Source organism: Erpetoichthys calabaricus, chromosome 8 (genome assembly GCF_900747795.2).
Source record: "Erpetoichthys calabaricus chromosome 8, fErpCal1.3, whole genome shotgun sequence".
NCBI lineage: Eukaryota > Metazoa > Chordata > Cladistia > Polypteriformes > Polypteridae > Erpetoichthys > Erpetoichthys calabaricus.
In genome coordinates, this window is record NC_041401.2 from 39,405,063 (window position 1) to 39,425,975 (window position 20,913).

General features: G+C 35.2%; 1 protein-coding gene across 8 annotated transcripts in view; it reads left to right on the top strand.

Annotated features, from left to right (window-relative positions):
- The window catches only part of kalrna (kalirin RhoGEF kinase a), a 797,086-nt gene that overhangs the window by 537,164 nt on the left and 239,009 nt on the right, over positions 1-20,913 (top strand). For all 8 annotated transcript variants that reach the window (XM_051930993.1, XM_051930994.1, XM_051930990.1 and 5 more), the window contains 5 exons: positions 7,833-7,925; positions 8,334-8,445; positions 11,908-12,098; positions 14,531-14,632; positions 17,330-17,472. In XM_051930993.1, the coding sequence (XP_051786953.1) occupies positions 7,833-7,925; positions 8,334-8,445; positions 11,908-12,098; positions 14,531-14,632; positions 17,330-17,472 (641 nt within the window). The remainder of the gene's footprint in view (positions 1-7,832; positions 7,926-8,333; positions 8,446-11,907; positions 12,099-14,530; positions 14,633-17,329; positions 17,473-20,913) is intronic.

A 20,913-nucleotide genomic window follows, 5' to 3' on the forward strand; every position in this document is an offset into this window, starting at 1 on the left:
TAAATATTTTATAAGCCATCCATCCATTTTTTAATCCACTTAATCCAGTTGAAGAAAGCAAAGCCTGTTCTGTCAGTGTTGGGTATGTTGCAGGATCCACCCTTATAGGGCGTACCACAGGACCATAGCAGAGCACATCAACACATAGACATATGTGCTCATACCGAGTAATTTACAAACAAAAGTTAACCTAATACCAGCATCTTCGGCGTGTAGGAGGAATGCCAGAGTACTTGGAGAGAAAAAAACACACAGAATAAGGCATTTTATAATGCAATTTTTTTTTACATAAAAATGAACAGAATTACAACTGCTGAATTAAAGAATATTCGGAAGGAAGCATCAATAATGATGTACTACTTATTTTTAATATAAAAAGAAAAAGTGTATTTGACCTTCAGTAATTCAGAGTTTTGTGTGAAGTAGATTATCACAATTAATTTTATTTGTAGGAGACATTGTGAGCTAACAGCACCAGGAACATAAGGAGGATTCATTTCTGTATTATCTGTGTTGAGTATGCAGCTTTTTTTCACGTTTGTGTCAGATTCTCCTGAGATATACATATTAGGTTCATTTGTTATACTAAACATTGCTGGACTTGGTGAGTGTAAAAGCGTATATGAATATGCACACCAGAGTACTGACATCCTTTCTAGGGAAGGTTCCCTAGGAAGATACTGTCTGGTTCCAGGCAATGCTGTAACAGAAAAATGTACTAGGAAAATTAATAACTGATTTTAACATATACAGTGGAACCTCGGTTCACGACCATAATTCGTTCCAAAACTCTGGTCGTAAACCGATTTGGACGTGAACTGAAGCAATTTCCCCCATAGGATTGTATGTAAATACAATTAATCCGTTCCAGACCATACGAACTGTATGTAAATATATATATTTTTTTAAGTTTTTAAGCACAAATATAGTTAATTAAACAAAAGAATGCACAGCGTAATAGTAAACTAAATGTAAAAACATTGAATAACACTGAGAAAACCTTGAACAACAGAGAAAACTAACACTGCAATAGTTCGTGCTATAGTGCTACCAACCGCTGGCTAAAAACACTTTTTTTTAATGAGTTTTAAGCACAGGGAAAAAAATAAACCACCAAGAAAATGAAACATTGCAACAATGCACGCTATGAACCGATCGCTGTAAACAGAAGTGAAAACAAAATCAAGCCCAGTGCATTCTTTAAATGCCTTCCTACCTTATGCGTCCAGCTCTCTCTCTCCCGCTGCCTGTGAGTGCGTCTCTCTCACGCTGCCTGTGTGTGTGCATCTCTCTCTCTCGAGCGCTGCCTGTGTGTGTGCGCTTCTCTCTCATGCTGCCTGTGTGTGTGTGCGCGGCTCTCTCTCGCTGCCTGTGTGTGTGCTGCCTCTGTGTGTGTGTGTGTGTGTGTCTTGCTCTGTCGCTCTCTCTCTCTTGCTCACTGCACAGGAAATGCACAGGGAGAGACTGAACACGTACAAACCGAAAGGGAACCTGGCTTGTTTGTATACTGAGTGTTTGGTCGTGAACCGAGGCAAAAGTTTGGCAAACTTTTTGGTCGTAAACCGATTTTGTACGTGTACCAAGACGTTCGTGAACCGAGGTTCCACTGTACTTGTACACTTATAAAATATTAAGTAGCATGTTTACGTAGTATATTGGGTTTGGATCAAATGTTAGTGAATCTTTCATTAACAACACTTATGGTTTTGCATGCACGATGTTGCACATCTTTCAGATACTGTTCTGTGTACGGTGCTAAATGGAATAATTAAGTCAAACATATTAATCCTGACTTGGCCCACCAAAATTATTTATAACTCAGACCTAATTTAAGTTTGACTTGCAAAAGATTGACTTCTAATTACAGATCACCTTAAACAAATAAGGAGATAGCTTCCTGTTTGTACCTGAGCACATGTGTGTATATGTATAATGAAGTCTATTTTCCATAGCAGATAAAGCTAAAGCTGCCCTTTTGTTTTCTAAACACCGATCCTGTCGGAACTTAGGAGCACCAAAAGAAAGTGGCATTCAGTGGGGCTAAAAATACATTTTCTATTTTAAACCTGAAGTGTGGTTTTAGATATTTGACTTCAACACTCAGGTGTAACAGCTTCACAAGAGACACCTGTTAAAAAAGAACCAGATGTACTGTACATTTAGAATGATGTTTCCAAGGACGTTGGTACAGTATGTGAAAGCAAATAACAGAAAGCAGGGATTTGTAAATGCTCTTTACACATTTATATATATATATATATATATATATACATATATTTTCTTTCACACCTATCTACTGTCTCACCAAACATAATAATGCTAGGGGATTTTAATATACACATGGATAATATCAATGTCCCTCTTCCTAGAGACTTTACATCCTGCCTTGAGAGCTTTGGGTTCCAGCAGTATACTGATGTTCCCACTCACTCTAAAGGACATATTTTAGACTTGATCTGCTGCTCTGGAGTTAACCCCCTTGATTGTACAGCAGATGAAGTCTCCATAACTGATCATTTTCTCCTTTCATTTAATGTTAAACTTACTCTTTCCATTATTAAGCTTCCCCGTCTCATGTCTTTCCGTAATACTAAGAATATCAACTTGGATTTTCTTTCCTCTAGTATTGATTCCCTCATGGACATTCATAATCTATCCACTTCTGAAGAACTGGTCTCACACTATAACACTGATCTGTAGCAGAAATTAAATCATGGTTCTCCTCAAATTTTCTTAAATTAAACAGTGACAAAACTGAGATTCTCCTCAATGGTACAAAATCAACATTATCCAAAACCAATAATTTTTCATTTGTTACTGATAATTCATCTGTCTCCCCTTCCCCACATGTCAAGAGTCTGGGTAACATCCTTAACAGTACTCTTATCTTTTCAGTCCCACATTAATAACATCTCCCATTCTGCATATTTCCACCAACATAACATTAATCGTATTCACCCCTCCCTCACTCCCCCAACCCCACTGCTATCCTTGTTCATAGCCTTGTTACTTCTCGCCTGGATTATTGCAATTCCTTCTTCTTTGGTCTTTCTCGCAAATCTCTCTATAAGCGTCAACTGGTTCAGAATTCAGCTGCCCGCATTATCAATAGAACCCCCTCTATTCATCATGTCTCTCCCGTCCTACAGCAGCTTCACTGGCTTTCGGTTAAGTTCTGCATTGACTTCAAAATTATCCTGTTAACATTCAAGGCTATCCACAACCTTGCCCCTCCGTATCTGTCCAACCTCCTCCATGTTGCCATTCCCTCCCGCACCCTTTGATCCTCTTCCTCCATTCATTTGACTGTCCCCTTTACCCATCTTACCACTATGGGGAGCAGAGCATTCAGCTGCTCTGCTCCTCTGCTATGGAACTCATTACCATCGGAGATTAGAAATATTGATTAATTTTCACTTTTCAAATCTAAACTTAAAACTCATCTGTTTAAGACTGCTTTTTCTCTTTGTTTACAATTGCTCTGTCTGATTTTAACGTTCTATATTTCTTTGTATTTTTAGTTTTGTTTTTAGTTGTGTCCTAGAGTGTTTAGAAAGGTGCCTATGAATAAATAAAATGTATTATTATTATTATTACTATTATTATTATATATAATTGAAAACGGTACCTAAATAAAGTTTTATCTCTTAAAATCAAAAATAAATTTGTAAAGATAGATAGATAGATAGATAGATAGATAGATAGATAGATAGATAGATAGATAGATAGATAGATAGATAGATAGATAGATAGATAGATAGATACTTTATTAATCCCAAGGGGAAATTCACATTCTCCAGCAGCAGCATACTGATACAAAAAAACAATATTAAATTAAAGATTGATAATAATGCAGGTAAAAACAGACAATAACTTTTTATAATGTTAACGTTTACCCCCCCGGGTGGAACTGAAGAGTCGCATAGTTTGGGGGAGGAATGATCTTCTCAGTCTGTCAGTGGAGCAGGGCAGTTAAATGTAAGCTAATTCCAATTTTGATGCCTGCAACACGTCCCACAAGAATTGGGACAGGCACCTATTTAGTGTGTACAACTTTCCACATTAAATAGGTAATTAGGTAACAGGTGACACTATTGTGATTGGCTATAAAAAGAACATCCTAGAAAGACTTGGTCATTTACAGGCAGCAATGCATCAGAGATTGATACTTTGCACTAAAGCAGTTTAGAAACAACACTTTTTAATATATGGTTTCAAAGAACTTAGGGATTTCAACATCTACGGTCCATAGCGTCATAAAATTATTTAGAGAATCCAGGAAAATCAGTTTACAAAGACAAGATTGCAAACCAGTATTGAATGGCCATGAGCTTTCAACTTGTTTTTGGAAAAAATGGACATTGTGTTCTCCAGACCTAAGAGGGCACGGGATCATCCTTTGCTTCCAGTGTCAAGTTCAAAGTCCAGCTTATGCCATAGTATGGGGGTGTGTTAGTGTTAACTTGCACATTTGTGAAGGCACCATTAATGCTGAAGGATAAACAAGCATTTTGGAGCAACATGTGGTGCAATCCAGACAAACAGCCTTTCAGGGGGGCTCTTGTTTCATTAAGTCAACGCCAAACTACATTCAGCATGTATTACAACAGCGTTGTTTTGCAGTCAGAGAGTGTGGGTGCTAGATTGGCCTTACTGCGATCCAGACCTATGTCCCACTGAAAATCTGTTGAAGCATTATATAGTCCAGAATATACCAACAGAGATCAGGATTGTTGAGCAGCAGAAGTCCTACATCAAGAGAGAATTGGGAAAAAAACTCCCCTTTCAACATTATAACAATTAATGTCTTCAGCTCCCAAATAATTGTTGAAAGTCATGTAATACAGAGACAATTTGACAAACCCACTCCTGTTCCCACATTTTTTGGGATGTGTTGCAGGCATCACTTCTTTCTGTTTTTATTTGCATTTTACATCCTGTTCCAACATTTTCAAAATGTGTTTTGTCTTCATAGGATGTGGATAATTGGTTTCTACAGATATAAATATAAATGAATAATTAATATAAAAATGTTCTGCCTTAAGTAAGTAAGTTATATGAGTCAATTATAAGCATGGTCTGTTTTCCAAGTTGTTAGTCTGTCTTTGCAGCAGGTTATGAAAATGCTGTCAAAATGTAAAGGTATTTATTCATGAGAAGAGTCAACACTATAGTATGCAACCTGGTTCCAGTTTTGTAGTGAAGACATGCCTAATTATGTTATGCTAATACTGTTTCAGCTGTTTAATAAAAATAAGATACAATCTTTATTATTAACATATGCTGAACAAACATCATGCAGATGTCCTGGCTTTCTAAGTATTATTGGTAGGAAAAGACTATTAGTCTTGTTTCTTCAGTTTTCACTTTGCAACATACACGGTACACCTTATTTTATGGGTCACCTGTCTGTGGTATAAATATATGCCTTGATACCAGTTCCCACATGTTTGAAAATTGTGATAAATGATTCAACACAGCTATAAAAAACTTTGTTACTAGTAAGTAACTTCAGACAGGCTTTTAAAATTGCATATAGAGTGCCAGTTATTTAATGTCTGAACCCACATTTTCTGTTACAGGGTTTCAGGGTACAAGACCACAACCTAGTCTAGATGGGATGTCAGTCCTCTGTAGCTTAAAATACAAGGGCAATAATAAATCTGTTTTGTACTTAAGTCTATACCTATTAAGGAAATTCACTGCAGTACCACTGAAATAAATTTCTAAGTCTGGTAGAGAAAGAATCCAGATCTCAAATGCTAACCAGCTTTGTTACCATGACACACCTTAGTTCTATATCAGTGAGAAATATGGCAGCACTCCCACTTTTGATAAGAGAAGCTGTAAAAACAACAGCCTGTCTTTCCTGTGATTTTGTTGTACAGATGCCTTTTAAGGAAATTGTATGCATGTATTAAAGAAAGGCAGCCTGAGCCATCTTGGGTTTTACACAACAAAAAACAGTTATTGATTTATACTTTTTCCCATTAACTTGTTAAGTTGGGTTTAGTTAGAAATCGGTCTTTTAACTGAGGGAGCTGTCTTGAATTATTAACAAGGGGATGCAATTGGAAATTCATTGGTTTATGCTGTATATTTATCATCCATGTATCTGTGCTTATATTGATTACAGTTGCTATAGTTATAAATAAAGAAACTGTCTACAATATCTTTTTGTATGAATCTTGATATTTGAAAAGTTCTGTTTTCCGTGTAAAATTTGTTTGGCAATTTCCTTTTATTCAGTATATGTAAGTCAAAGTGTAGTTTGCTTTGTCAGTCAACACAGTAAATATGCAACATCATAATGAAAATGAAGAGCTTCTTAATTTTGCAGTTGAATAATGATATGAATAGGACATTGTCACATGTCAGACGAATCTGTGTATATATAAATAATTTACTACAAACTCACTATCCCATCTGACAAATTGTTGCCACTGTTTCAAAAGTTAGACGATCCCTTTGGAGTTCCAGCTATGCATGAACAGTTTTAGCTTATTCATGTTTTTACCTGTAATTTCACTGTACTGAATTACTCCATCCATTTTCTAAACAACTTATGAAGAACAGGATTGTGGGAAAGCTGGAATCTAACCCAGCAAGCAATGGGCACAAGGCAGAAACAATCCCTGGACAGAGAGCCAGTTCATCACTGGGTTAACACACAGACACAGACACACACACACACTATCGGGGCCAGTTCATCATCACCCATCCACCTAATCTGCATGTCTTTGGACTGGGGGAGGGAACCAGAGCATGCAGAGGAAACCCACTTAAACATTGGGAGAATATGCACATCCATGTGGGGAGCACCCGGGACTTAAACTCTGTTGTAGGGTAACAGCACTACCACTGTGCTACCATGCCACCCTAGATTCTAACATTTGTTTGTTTTTTTCTTTTTTCTTGCTCTTTTGTAGGAAGTTTGTGAAATGGGTCTGACATCCAATGGGGCTTACCATTATTTTCTATATTCTTGTCTTTCAAATGCTTTACGTGTCAAACCCATGCTGGCATTTCCTTATGTACAATGAACACATAGGTGAAAACCTGTGGCAGGGATTTTCTCCATAACAAGAAATTCCATCAACAGACATTGTTGATAAGACATATTCTTATCAACCATTTTTTCCATACTGAACCATGATAACTTGATTAAGGCAGTTAGGACAATAAATGGAACTACTAGTTACAATGCTATGTATTTCCATGACCTGGCAATTTCAATATATTCATGCATTTTTTGGTATATTTCTTGTATGTTTATTGTAATTATTCTCTAGGCATCAACAATATAATTTTTGTAAATACTTTTAGAGGTTCTTTATACAAGGCAGTCAGTCAGTCACATATTAATAATACAGTTCATAAAGTGTGTTCAGAAACTGAGTGAGAGACTAGAATATTTCATACTCTTAATTTCCTTGTGGGGTGGCTTCTGTGTTTGTGTGGATTTCATCAGAAGCATGCAGTTAGTTTGACTAAAGATTTTAAAATGTCTAGGTGTGAGTATGCCCTGCAATGTCTGGTGGATCTTCTTGAGTTGATTCTTCTTTGGAAATTTTGCTGCTCCTCCCAAGTAATAATGCATTGGGAAAAGTTGATGTAGAAGATTAATTATATTATTTTGGTAACCCACTAGGCATTGTGATTTTGTTTTTTTTACTTCAGAAAATCTGCTGCATTTTGGCAATAGGTCACATAGTTCTAATGTTAATCTTTCACAGAGTACTCAAAATAGCATTATATAGTTTAAAAAAACAAAATTTTAACTTACATCATTTCTGTGCTATAGGTGTTTTAATTCCTATATTTTTCTTTAGGAAATTCAGCAAAGACATGGCCTGGCGAATTCAATCTCCTCCTACCTAATCAAACCAGTGCAGAGAATCACAAAATATCAGCTCTTACTGAAGGTAAAAATAACATCAGACCTTTTTAGTCCTCAAGGAAGATTAATTATCTTCAGTCCCATTGGAAGTCTTACAACATCAAAGAGCTTGACTGACTTTCATGCTTTTCTCTCCGTCTACTGGAATGTTTATAAAGATAGGTCTGAAATCCAGGCACTAGTTATAAAACCTCATAAACATAGCATAAGTTGAGAGAGTGTGCCTGGCTGTGGTATGGCAGGCTATCAGCATATTCCTCATATTTGTGCCTCATTGCTATCTTAACAGTGAACAATGAAGAGGAGTGAAAAGTTAGTTTAGATTATGTTTAGGTCAAATTACAAACTGTAACACAAAGGATATGTTCTTATCTTCCATTCTACTATACATATAATCATTTGATTCTAAAGTGAATACATTCTGTCTCTGCAGGAATTGCTAACATGCTGTGAAGAGGGCAAGGGTGAGCTAAAAGAAGGTCTTGAAGTGATGTTAAGTGTGCCTAAAAGGGCAAATGATGCCATGCATGTTAGCATGCTTGAAGGTATGTAGCACATGAATCTTCAGGAATAAAATGTTTTCCTGACCTGGTATTCTCATGTGACAAAGATAAATAGACATTTCAAATAAGGAAAACTAATCTGGTATTATTTGTCTAGGTTAATTTCTAGGCATATTGAGCAGAGATTTTGGAGTGAGGGCATTTTGACCATGAGGTTAATGACTACTTGCTGAATATCATATACACAGCATTGTAGATATGTTCAGATGTAGTAGTTTTACAAATTCTTAATATAGCATGACTTCATAAGTAAGCAGTAATGTCATTGTGCAACCAGCTACAATGTTCTGGTGATTATGCATAGTATAAAACCAATAAATGGTGTTCTTATTTTTTGTTCATTTATTATTCTATTTAGTAATATACTCTTATAAAGAGCATTTCTTATTATATGCCCAGTGTATCATAAAAGAATACAGAATACTTAAAATATATTAACAAAATAAGATGCAACAAAAAAGCAAAATATGAAGAGCTTTGTTGCAAATTGAGGAGAATTACCTTTTGTCTTGTGACCAAATTACAGCAGTAAATACTGATAATAAAAAGTTTTACAGGTTTATTAAATCAATATTGAGATTTTTCATTTTCAAAAATAAATACAAATAATGCTGTTTTCCTTAAAATGTTCTTTGGTATAACTCAACATATGCATTAGAAGTTTTTTTGTGATCAATTTTTATTGTGTAGTGGTGATGCTGCATAGACAAAGTGGGGTATGACCGAGTGAGAGTTCAGATGACAACACCAGAAAGCGTTCTGCTTGCAGTGTTCAGAAAAAGTCCCGGTGTGGCTGATTAATGGAATTAGCTCATGCAGCAAGGAGATGTGTTCTAAGCCAGACATTATGGGCTTGCAGCAGACCACTGGCAGTTCACCACAGTGCAAATCTTCGGACTGAGATGCTTCGTGGTACAGTAAGAACAGAACAACAGTCAAAAAAATGATCCTAAACAGATATCAACATTAAAACTATGTGGAACCAACTTGCCTCAAGGCTCCCATCCTCTGTCCATCCCATCGAAAACCGCCCTATAAAAGTGGTTCATTAAAGGTTTAAAAGTTTATGATGCCCATGCAGACCAAGGCATAACAGAGACAGTGAGAACTACAGCAGAGAGAGTAATAGGAAAAAGGAAAAATTAAAGGTTAAATCTAGGAACCTGATGATGACGACTAGCTAGCCAGAACCCCCACCAAAGTTACATCATCTTACCACTTATATTGGAGCTAGATAATCCTTTGATATTTGATGCCGAAAGTTCAAGTAGGATAGATTAAAGAGAAGATTTTGGAAAATGTACAGAGGAAGAATTAGGAAATTACCAGAGAAAGGCTGGGATTAGATTTCTGACAATTGTACCCAAACAAAATAACCTATTCTGGGTAAAAGTAAGTGTAGAGAAGTTAAAGATAAGAAATGTATGATGCAAAAGAAGAATATTAACAGAAAGAACAGAGGATGAAAATTTAGCTTTTTAGTAGATTTAGAGATGCAATTAAAAACATGTCACAAAGATGGGTTGAGACAAAGAGAGATGATGGTGCCAGACATAAAATAGGTTGAGGTCTAGTAGATGCTTTACTTAGACAAGACTATAAGAATCCCACATGCTTAGTGAATTCCATTGTAAGTTTTTTTAACAAAATGTTAAATGTAATGCCTATGAAACGTATTCACCCCACTGAAATTTTTTGCATTTTATCGTCATACTACATTGTATCACAGTGGATTTTATTTGGGTTTTTTAATATGTCAGACCTTTTAGAAGTCAACTGGAGAAACTGTGCATATAGCAGTTGTCTCCGGGTGCTTCTCCAGTTGTAGCTTTTTGGGAAAGTGGCAAAAAAGCCACTTTTTTTAAAAAAAAAAACAAATAACATCTTCATCTAGAGTTTGCTAGAAGGGACAAGGATGACTCTGATGTCAGCTGGAAAAAGTTTCTATAGTCTGTTAACACCAAAATTGAGCTTTTTGGCTATCATATTAAATGCTATGTTCGATGTAAGCCAAACACTGTACATTATTAAAAACACACACTTCATCTATGAAGCATTGTGGTGGCATTAAATAATCAAAATTAAATACACTGTAATCAATGTTGTATAACAATAAAATGTGAAACCTTCCAAGGTGGTGAGTGGTTTTTATAGGTGCTGTATATACATAAGAAATTAACACAGATAATAAATGTAAAAAAATCAATTTGTTTTATAATAAAAAGACTAAAAGGGACATGATTAAAATAAAAATACAGGGTAATCGGAAAGCAAAAGACATGCAGGAGGAACAAGCAAGAGAAAAGCTACCTTCAGGAACTCACAGCAAAGGATGTCACAAAGACATCACAAAAGTGTTTCATAAAAATAGGAATGAAAAGCTTACATATATGTTTCCGCTTTTATTTATTCGATTGCCAGATTCCAGCAAGTTAAGTGGTTTTAAGTACATTACACTTCTGTTGCAGTCCATTAAATGTACGCTTATACAGAATATGAAACAAACTTTTAGTGTATAGTGTGCATTTTTCAGTATATGGTGTGCTTGGTATACAGTGTATCCGTTTTGGCACGGAGTATATGCACTGTAAACAGTAAATCAAGACATAAAACATGGGTTATTAAAGCTGATAACTCAAGAGACTTGTGTATGTGTGCTTTCTGTTTAAAAGATAACAGTCAATAAATACATGGCACTTGGCCATCAACAATGAAACCTCACACTGCCATGTTTGTTATTTGAAGGGCCAGAAGTGTGCATAGTGTTTTGTGCTAAAAACAAAGTGCCATTTGTTTCTTTCAGGAACAAAAAGTGTACATCTTAGCATGATTAACGTGATGATGTCTTTACAAAGTATGATTTCTGCATTAAACTGACACTCTGGATCAATAGTTCTTCATACACCAAAATTGGAATGTGTCATTTGTTGTATTTTGCTTTATATGATGTAGAAAAACTAACTGAATAAATTCACAGTGTTTTTTTAATAAAAGGGATGAGTTTAATCAGTTATTGTTTAAGTAAACTTGTTGTTTAACTTTAGGTTGTCTTCCAACTTCAGCTGCTTGACATATCCATTGTCTTAAAACTTATAACATGTGCATGATGTAGTTATTGATAAAGAAGTAAAAATAACTAAGCAAGCAAGAATGTTCTTGCTGTGCTAAAATTAATTGGCATTCCCTAAGAGCTCAGAAAACAGTTTTTGGAACTCTTTGTAGCATTTTTAGTAGACAAACAAATAATATGTGTGTAATTCATTGATTAAACCATTTTTGTATTAGTTTAAAAATTCAAATTTTACCCTTTATTGAAACTCAAAAGGTTTGTTGTCACCTAATTTATTTCTTTAAAAGATTTTTTTATTTCCTTTCAGTTGTTACACATTCATAATAACTATAAATTTAATATGGCTATTAACATTACTGACTTCACTTCAACAGGATTTGATGAGAATCTTGATGTACAAGGTGAGCTTATCCTCCAAGACTCTTTCCAAGTGTGGGACCCCAAGTCACTCATTCGGAAAGGAAGAGACAGGCATCTGTTCCTCTTTGAAATATCACTGGTTTTTAGCAAAGAAATAAAGGATTCATCTGGACGCACAAAATATGTGTACAAGAATAAATTGTTGGTATGTTTTATGTTTACTTAACCTAATGTTTTAAACACACAGGTGTCCAGAACCTATCCAAGCAGCATTGTGATCTGTAATAATTTGAAGAACACATTTTCTAGTTATTGTCCATCAGTTCCCATATGCACCTATGAACTCACACCTTTTTGTACTTAAATAATACATGTATATATAACAACAAAATTATGTATTATATTAACACAGCTGACTCTAAGAAAATTAGATTTACTGATTTACAAACTTTTGTTCAGCCTTGCATTTGTCTCTACTAATGATCGGTTTTGCTTATTCATGAAACAGAAACAAAACATAAAGTTCAAAACCATACATAAAATACCTCCAGAACCTTTGGTTCAAATCCAGACAAAGTCAATGTTGTCTTTTTATAGTTACTACAGTTTTCTTTCTACGTCCTAAAGACATGCATTAGCTTTACTAGCATCTCTAGAATAATGGCCCCATGAGGATTAGTTAGACTGGTGATCGTTTTAAAATTAGCTGCTGCCTTGCACTCATTGCTGCTGAAATAGGCCCCTAAACTTCACCTTCCATTTCAGATTAATCGGGATCAAAATTGATCAAGATTGATATCTTATATATAAAGCAGACTGTAACAATCTTGTGGTCTTGTATGCATGTTATCATCCAGTTGATGCTTAGTAACCACAAGGGGGTGCCAGAGAGCCCCAGACACAGCAATACAGTCCACAATATAAGAATATAAATACAATAAAGAGTTTTTATTCCACAAAGCACCTTCCAATGAACACCTCTCCAACAATTAGCCACAATCTTATATATAAAGCAGACTGTAACAGTCTTGCGGGCTTGTATGTATCTTACCCAGAGGGGGCCGGGCGGTCTCATGGCCTGGAACCCCTACAGATTTTATTTTTTCTCTCCAGCTGTCTGGAGTTTTTTTTTTTGTTTTTTCTGTCCTCCCTGGTCATCAGACCTTACTCTTATTTTATGTTAATTAGTGTTGTCTTATTCTAATTCTTACTTTGTCTTTTATTTCTCTTTTCTTCATTATGTAAAGCACTTTGAGCTACATTATTTGTATGAAAATGTGCTATATAAATAAATGTTGTTGTTGTTATCATCCAGTTGATAGTCTGAGCGTTTCTGGTATGCTCCGTAAAAGCAACCGACAGTTTTATCATGAAAAATCTGTAGTATTATTTGTTTATCATTTAATATTTGTTTTTGTTTACTATATTTTCATCTTATATTATTCTTATTGTATCAATATAAAAACTTATTACTACTCCAAAAAACAAAAATTAATTTGTCAAGTTGTGTACGTTAATTATATTTTTCTAAAACAATTAAAAGAAAAAACTGTATTTTCCTCCCAGGCAACACCGGGTATTTCAGCTAGTCATTAATAATAATACATTTTATTTATATAGCACCTTTCCCATGCTCGAGAAATTGAGAGCTTCATATTTCAGCTGTGAGAGTCATAAACAGGTTTTCTTGAACATGTCATGTCCTAGTATGCTACAAATACAAAAGAACAGATCAATAATTAATCTCTTAATAAATTTGCTTAATTAAGCCTAATGAACCAAGCTATTGTAGTCATGGGGTAGTAATTAGTGTTGTTGATTCATGATTCTTGCATCCAGGGTTCTGTTGCCATGTGTGGATTGTGCATGTTCTCCCAAAATCTGTTTGGGTTTGTCTAAATATTTTATGTCAGTTGACCATTTTGAACTGGGCCTGCCTGAGTGGGACCTGCAGTGGACTGGCATCCTCTAAATGTTGGTTGTGATGTTGTTGCTGTCAGGATAAATACGCCCTGCACTTTAGATTGAGTGCATTATACTCATGATATAATAATGATGGAGTTGTGTGTGCTTAAAAAATGGTGCGGAAATAGAATGATGAAGAAAATGGGTTACACTTGTAGCATTTTTTAAAAATTTTTATTTCTGATTATTTTTGTTAATGGATGTTTGCTGCATATTAGCTAAACAGACTTAAGCTGTCATAAATGGCATAATTCATAATGGTGACAAAATAATACAACCCCAATTCAAAAAAAGTTGGGACACTGTGTAAAATATAAATACAAACAGTAGGCAATGGTTTGCAAATCTCATAAACTGATATTTTTCACAACAGAATATAGAACTGAGAAAATGTTCCATTTTAAGAAAAGAATAAGGTTGGTTTGAATTTGATGGCAGCAACATGTCTCAAAAAAGTGGGGACAGGCAACAAAAGGCTATAAAAGTAAGTGATACTGAAAAGAAACAGCTGAAGGAACATTTTGCAACTAATTAGGTTAATTGGAAATATGATTAGGAATAAAAAGAGCATCTTAAAAGATGCAGAGTCTCTCAGAAGTAAAGATAGGCAGAGGTTCACCAATCTCTTATTTGAAAGACAAATATTTTTAACATGAGTAATTTTCATTGTAGACATCAGAGTTGGGAGTCACAGAACACGTTGAAGGAGATCCCTGTAAATTTGCTTTATGGTCTGGAAGAACCCCTTCGTCAGACAACAAAACAGTTTTAAAGGTATACTTCCAAAAAGTTTTAATTTTCTTACAATTTATTTGTAGAACTTCTTTCTGTTTCTGATAATGGTATCCTGTTTTCATTACTGTCAATGACTAGATGTCTTAATGTGTACATGCATCCATTTCTGTGTACTTATCAGACTAAATGATTGGTTTCTTGCTATTCAAAATGTTTTAGTGCTTAGTAAAATCACAAATTGATGTTAGCAACTTAACTTTATGAAATAAATTACAGAAAAAGAAAATGACATAATATAATTGTAATGAAACAATAATAATTGCTGTGATATGTAGGACACAGAGAGGGTGAGAACATTTACATTATGAAGGAAAACTCTTTGAAATGCAGTGACAGAAAGCCTTAATTTTAAACGATAAGTTCTTTATTTGTGAAGATTAATGACATGGACTTACTTTATACAGACACTATGTTGTTGTTTAAAACCATATTTAGCAATTTAATAAAACACTATGTCTCCCATGTGTAACATGGTTTAAAATTTAGTGACTTATGTTAACTGTGAAGTGGAAAAACTTTCAGTTTAGTAAAAGTTGTATTCAGCATTTTAGAAGTATGTTTGACATCAAAGGTAAGTTGGAGAAAAGTCTGTCCCTCTTGTAACAGATAGAGGCACTGTCGACCCCTTGAACCCTCAGATCAGACGTCAGACACCAGATAAAAGTCCAATATGACTTTATTTTATAATAATTATGTGCACCAAGCACACTCCACTCCACTATACTCATACAATAACCCAATAATAAATCAATAATCAATCAATCCTCCACTCCCAGACGCATTGCCACCCTTCCACCCAGCTCAGCTCAACGTCTGGGATTTCCCACAGTCTTTTATAGTCCATGACCCGGAAGTGCTCCTGAACCCTTGTCCATGTGACTCGTTAGCACTTCCGGGTCGGATGAAAACTCTGTACGTTGTTTCCTCTGTCGCGGTAATTAAGACGCACTTCCGGGTTATAGGACACATGTAAGTCCTTGAGCCTCCCTGCAGCGTCCTCTGGTGGGCCCCATGGTGTCCAGCAGGGTCGGGAATAAAATCTATATTGTCCATGATTCCCTGCTGGTCTTTGGGGCACTTCCATGCTACAGGGAGGGCTCCATCTAATGGCCTGGGGGTATTGGCCGGGATGAATGACCGGCCATCTTCCACACTCTCTTTTTTTGAGGATCTTTGTTTTTTTTTTTTGTTATCAATAAGATCCAGTGTACACAAGAGAAGCAACAGTGATAAGAGATCAGAGATAATCTGAAAATTAAATGTTTGCTTCTGTAGCTACTTAGAAAAACTTATCGAAGTAGTTGATGTGGTACATAAATGCCCATACTCAGGATGTATAAACAGAATGAGAAAGAAATGTTTCTACATGTTCTATAAACCCTCTTCCAATAATCAAAATGTATGCTTGATGATGGGTAGAAACTTCTCCCCATCAGCAAAACAAATCGTGATCTCTGACTCTTACGGCATCTCCTACTCTTATTCTGCTGCATCTCCTAGGTCTTTTCTACATTATATAGGTAGTAAAATGTTTAAATATTATAGCTTTTGTAGTTGGATATATTGGTGGTGTAAATGACAGCATATTTGTGTCAGTATTTAAAAAAATAGAATTACACAATAAAGATCTAGAACTGATATCAAAGAAAATTTTTATCTTTAGTTTTTAGGGACTAGTAACCATGTACAGAGTAAACAGAATTTTTATATAAAATATAATATAAAAGGAAAGAAATAATGAGGAATCCCAGCATTCCCTCAGTAATGACAGTCTGAAACAGAATGAAATATAATTTTGTGTAAACAGTTTGTTAGAGTGTATTATTAAAACATGAAATGAGTTGTGTTCTCCACGTCAAAGTAAACATTTTTATTAAGTTTTAAAGTTTTTGTTTCTCCTTTGGACTGTTGCCTGACTGTTAACTATTCTTCGCCCTTCTGGGAGGCACAGTGTTTTGTGAAATGATTAAATTTAGCTTTAGTCAGCAAAGCAAATGTCTGGGGCATATGACACCATGCCACAATTGTGAAAAAAATAACCTCAATTTCAAAAATACTGAAACTTATACTTTAAGAATCTGACTTGTGTTAAGTTACTTGTGCTGTTATAAGGCATCTAATTGTTTTCATTTATTTCAATTTTTGTATTTGCTGTTTTTGAAGGAAAATGGTATGGGTAACTGGGGTGGTGCAGTGGTAGCACTGCTGCCTCACAGTAAGGAGACCTTGGTTCACTTCCCGGGTCCTCCCTGCGTGGAGTTTGCATGTTCTCCCCGTGTCTGCATGGATTTCTTCTGGGTACTCCGATTTCCTCCCACAAGCCAAAGACATGCAGGTTAGGTGCATTGGTGATCCTAAATTGTCCCTAGTGTGTGCGTGTGCCCTGCGGTGGGCTGGCACCCTGCCTGGGGATTTGTTCCTGCCTTGCGCCCTGTGTTTGCTGGGATTGGCTCCAGCAGAATCCCGTGACCCTGTGTTAGGATAGAGTGGTTGGATGATGACTGATTGACTGACTAATTCCTTCATCTTCATTTCTCAAACACAAAAATACAAGGGAAGGTTTGTGTGAGGTTTAAAAGCAGCTGAATATATTTAGTTTCACTATTTGGTGTAATTGTATTTGCAAGGATTTTTTTCCTCTTTTTGATAATGAATTGTTTATTTTGTGTACCTTAGGCATCTAGTATTGAAGCAAAACAAGAATGGATTAAGAACATACGAGAGGTTATTCAAGAAAGAATGATCCACCTTAAGGGAGCATTAAAAGAACCCATTCAATTACCCAAGACACCAGCTAAGCAGAGAAACAATAGCAAAAGGTAAAAATGTGAACTTTTTTTTTTTTTTTTTTACATATCTTTGAAGTATTTTTGCCAAAGAAATTAAAAAACAAAAGCAAAACACTTCTGTCAATTCCCGGGTTTCTTGACACTTGAAGTTAACTACACTGGTCTGCAAAAAAAAAAAAAATCACTCCTGACAAAAATTTCCAGTGTTAAATCCAAATCTGGGAACATCTAGTTTTTTAGAGATGAAGGTTTAAAGTGAAAAAGCACTTCTAGTGAAAAAACGTAATATACCTTTAAACTTAATTATTTAGAGGTGAAAAAAGTACAACTAAGATTTTTTAAAATATAATTATTACCTACAAAAAGTAGTCACTTGGTAGTCTTTTTCCTTTTAAGATGTTTCACAATGAAATAAGCAACAGATGTCTGCTAACATTGATTCACTCCTCTTTCCAATATGACATCAATCCACTTAAGTGATGTCCTATTAGAACCTCACCCCGTGTTCATCAGAGACTGCTCCCATGTTCTTGGAGAAAAAAAAAACAAGTAAGACTGTAGGAAGAGGGTTTGCTAAGACATGTTGCACCAAAGTTCTGGTTAGAAAGAGAGAAACTCCTCCACTAGTACCTGTTAGTTTTCCACCTTTGTATTCCCAAGAAAATTGTGACACATACATTTTTCCTGTAATAGAAGGGCGTGTATCCTTTTATTGTTTGCTTTTAAACTTACCTGTTTAAGACTATGGATAGATCAACCTGAACTTGTATATTTCTGTAAAAACCATTTAAACCACAACTTTCTCTCTTATAGACTAGTGCTATTTATAATTCAAATAAAAATGCTGTCTGAACTAGTATGTGGATAATAAAACATAAGGGGTTTATAGGTTAAGGAAGAGAAGAGTGTTTTAATAAAGTAGTAGTACTACTAATTGTGTACACTGTTTTGCTGTTTAACCTCAAGGCAATAACCCTGAGGTGAGGGTCTCTTGGGCATAGAATTCTATGTAAAAACAGTTAACCCTAAGTGTCTCTCAGGTTAAGCTGTTATGATCCGAAGTGTAGTTTTAAGCCTGAATAATGCTCAGGACAGTATTCTGCTGCCATCTAGTTGGTAAAAAATCCTGAATATTTCTATGCTTTCGCTACCCTGTGGCAGCTCATCAATATTTATGAGTGGGACAGACACTTCAGCCAAAACATGCAATGGTAAGAAATGAAAAGTTTTAAAGCCATTTTAGAACAACCTGAAACTGGATCATTAGTTAAATGAAGCAATAGTGATGACAATGTGAATTGGCCATCGGGCATTGACACAGATAGTGAATGTAATGCATATGGCACTGTATGATTGAACTGCCGTGATATTACTGGTGAACTTGGTCATGTGAAGCTTCAGAATGACAAAAGGCAAAACGACTGCAGTCAAGTGGAAGGACAACAAGGCGTTAGCCTCCTAAGCACTGTTCACAATAAAGCAAATGTTAATGTTTGTGTCGGGGAAATGTGGATGTCACTAAGCCTTGCATTATGGTAACCCTACATTTACCCAAGGGGCAGCATTGACTGTGTGGATTAGATGCTGACATTCTACCGTCTCATGCACGAGCAAAAGAGAAATATTATAAGAAAAGTGTATAAAGAATGCTCCAACTAACCCGATTACAACTTCGGGCTGTGCATTGGTGACTGTGTCAAAATATGTCACACGAAGGAGGTGTACTAGATCTGTATCAGTACTGCACTGGACCCTAGATATACCTTTCCTACTGTATCTTTATTGACGTTTTGGTATTAACATGTTTCTGTTAGATATAATAACTTTTTTCTTGTTGATAAATAATACATAATGCTAAAGAGGTTATCTTTATTTAAAGTGATTTAGGCTTTGACATTTTTTTCTTTTGGTATATTAAATGGAAACAAAAAGATAAATACTCTCTTTATATAACTGAAAGAAAAAATAAACAATATATAACATCATAGTCTGTAGATGCCAGTGCAGTTACAAAAGTGCACAGAAGAAAAAAGTGCTGACAAAAGGGTGCGGTTACAAATAAACACATTTAAAAATATGCACACAGACAAATGTGCATAGCTAGTGGAATTTTATTTAGTGCGTGCTTATGAAGATGAAGTAAAAAGTTTGCCTGTAATATTTCTTCCCAAACTACAGGCATCCAAGTTAATATATATCAAACTTAATCTCAGCCTTCAACAGGTAATACCAACATAATGATGGGTGCCACTTTTTAAATTGCACAGTACAGTTATCTTTTGTCCTTACATTTTGTTTTGCCACATTTTCTTTATTTGATTAACATTACTTTTATAAAATCTTTTCTTTCCAGTAATGAAAACATACTTTTCAGAAGTAAAGTTACAGTTCATGAGAATTCATTGTTCTGACTGTTAGGTAATTTTTAACTTTTAATGGTAATGTAAATCAGTATTGTAGACAGTGAGTGAGGGTGCCAGCTAATGAAGCTTTGCATAAGATTGGATCCTGTGGAGCTTAATGTAAAATGTGTGCGTACAGGACCATTTCATGGTCATGTGGGTAAGAATTGTGAAATGAAAAATTGCCTTTAATTTGCAGTAGAACTCCAGTAAAATGATACTGGTTTTAATAGAAACAAAAATACTAAAGTACATTATAAAAAGGACTGTTTGGTGATAATACCATTGCATTTAAAATATTATTTCTGAGCACCAGATGTTTAAAGTATATTGAGAAAATGGAACATACAAAGAGCAATAAAAACCAACCAGTATCATGTAGTTGAAAAAATTGTGAAGTAATTTTAAGCAGGCTTTCACTGCTTTTAGATTCAGAAATAAAGGAGCTGAACAATGTGAGTTGTGTTTAATGCACCCTGGCACACCAAATTGTCGTCCAGATAGAAGCAAGGTGTGTGCCTTGCTAGCATTAAGCAATGGAAAATAACAAATATGTTGAATTTGTCCATGAAAACATTTGTCCCTATGATTCTGTAGTTGCTAAAGGTTTTATGTAGCTTGGTAAATACTTGGTTGACAAGGATGTGAAATATGGCAGATTTGATATCTGTGTATGCATTATACATCTAAATACAACGAATACCTCCATATAACCAGGCACATTTTTTTTCTCATTTAATTCCCTGAAGCTTCAAAATGTACATGTTACCTAATGGGGACACTGTTATACTGTTTGTTTTGTTGCATGTGGTTTCAAGAATGTTATCTTTCTGCATAAGAAAGAGTTTCCATATCAACTCAGAGTAAACAAAAGGGGAACTTGAACTCTGATGTCAATAGTGCATGCCTACATCAAGAATCTTAAGTTTAAATTTCCCTCTGTTATCATATTTTTAATTAATGTGCACTGGACAGAAGCAGTCAGAGTATTTGTGGGAACTCAAATGAAAAAAGTCTGGCACACACTTCTAATTTATATAAAAATAACATATACCTTGGATCTACACTT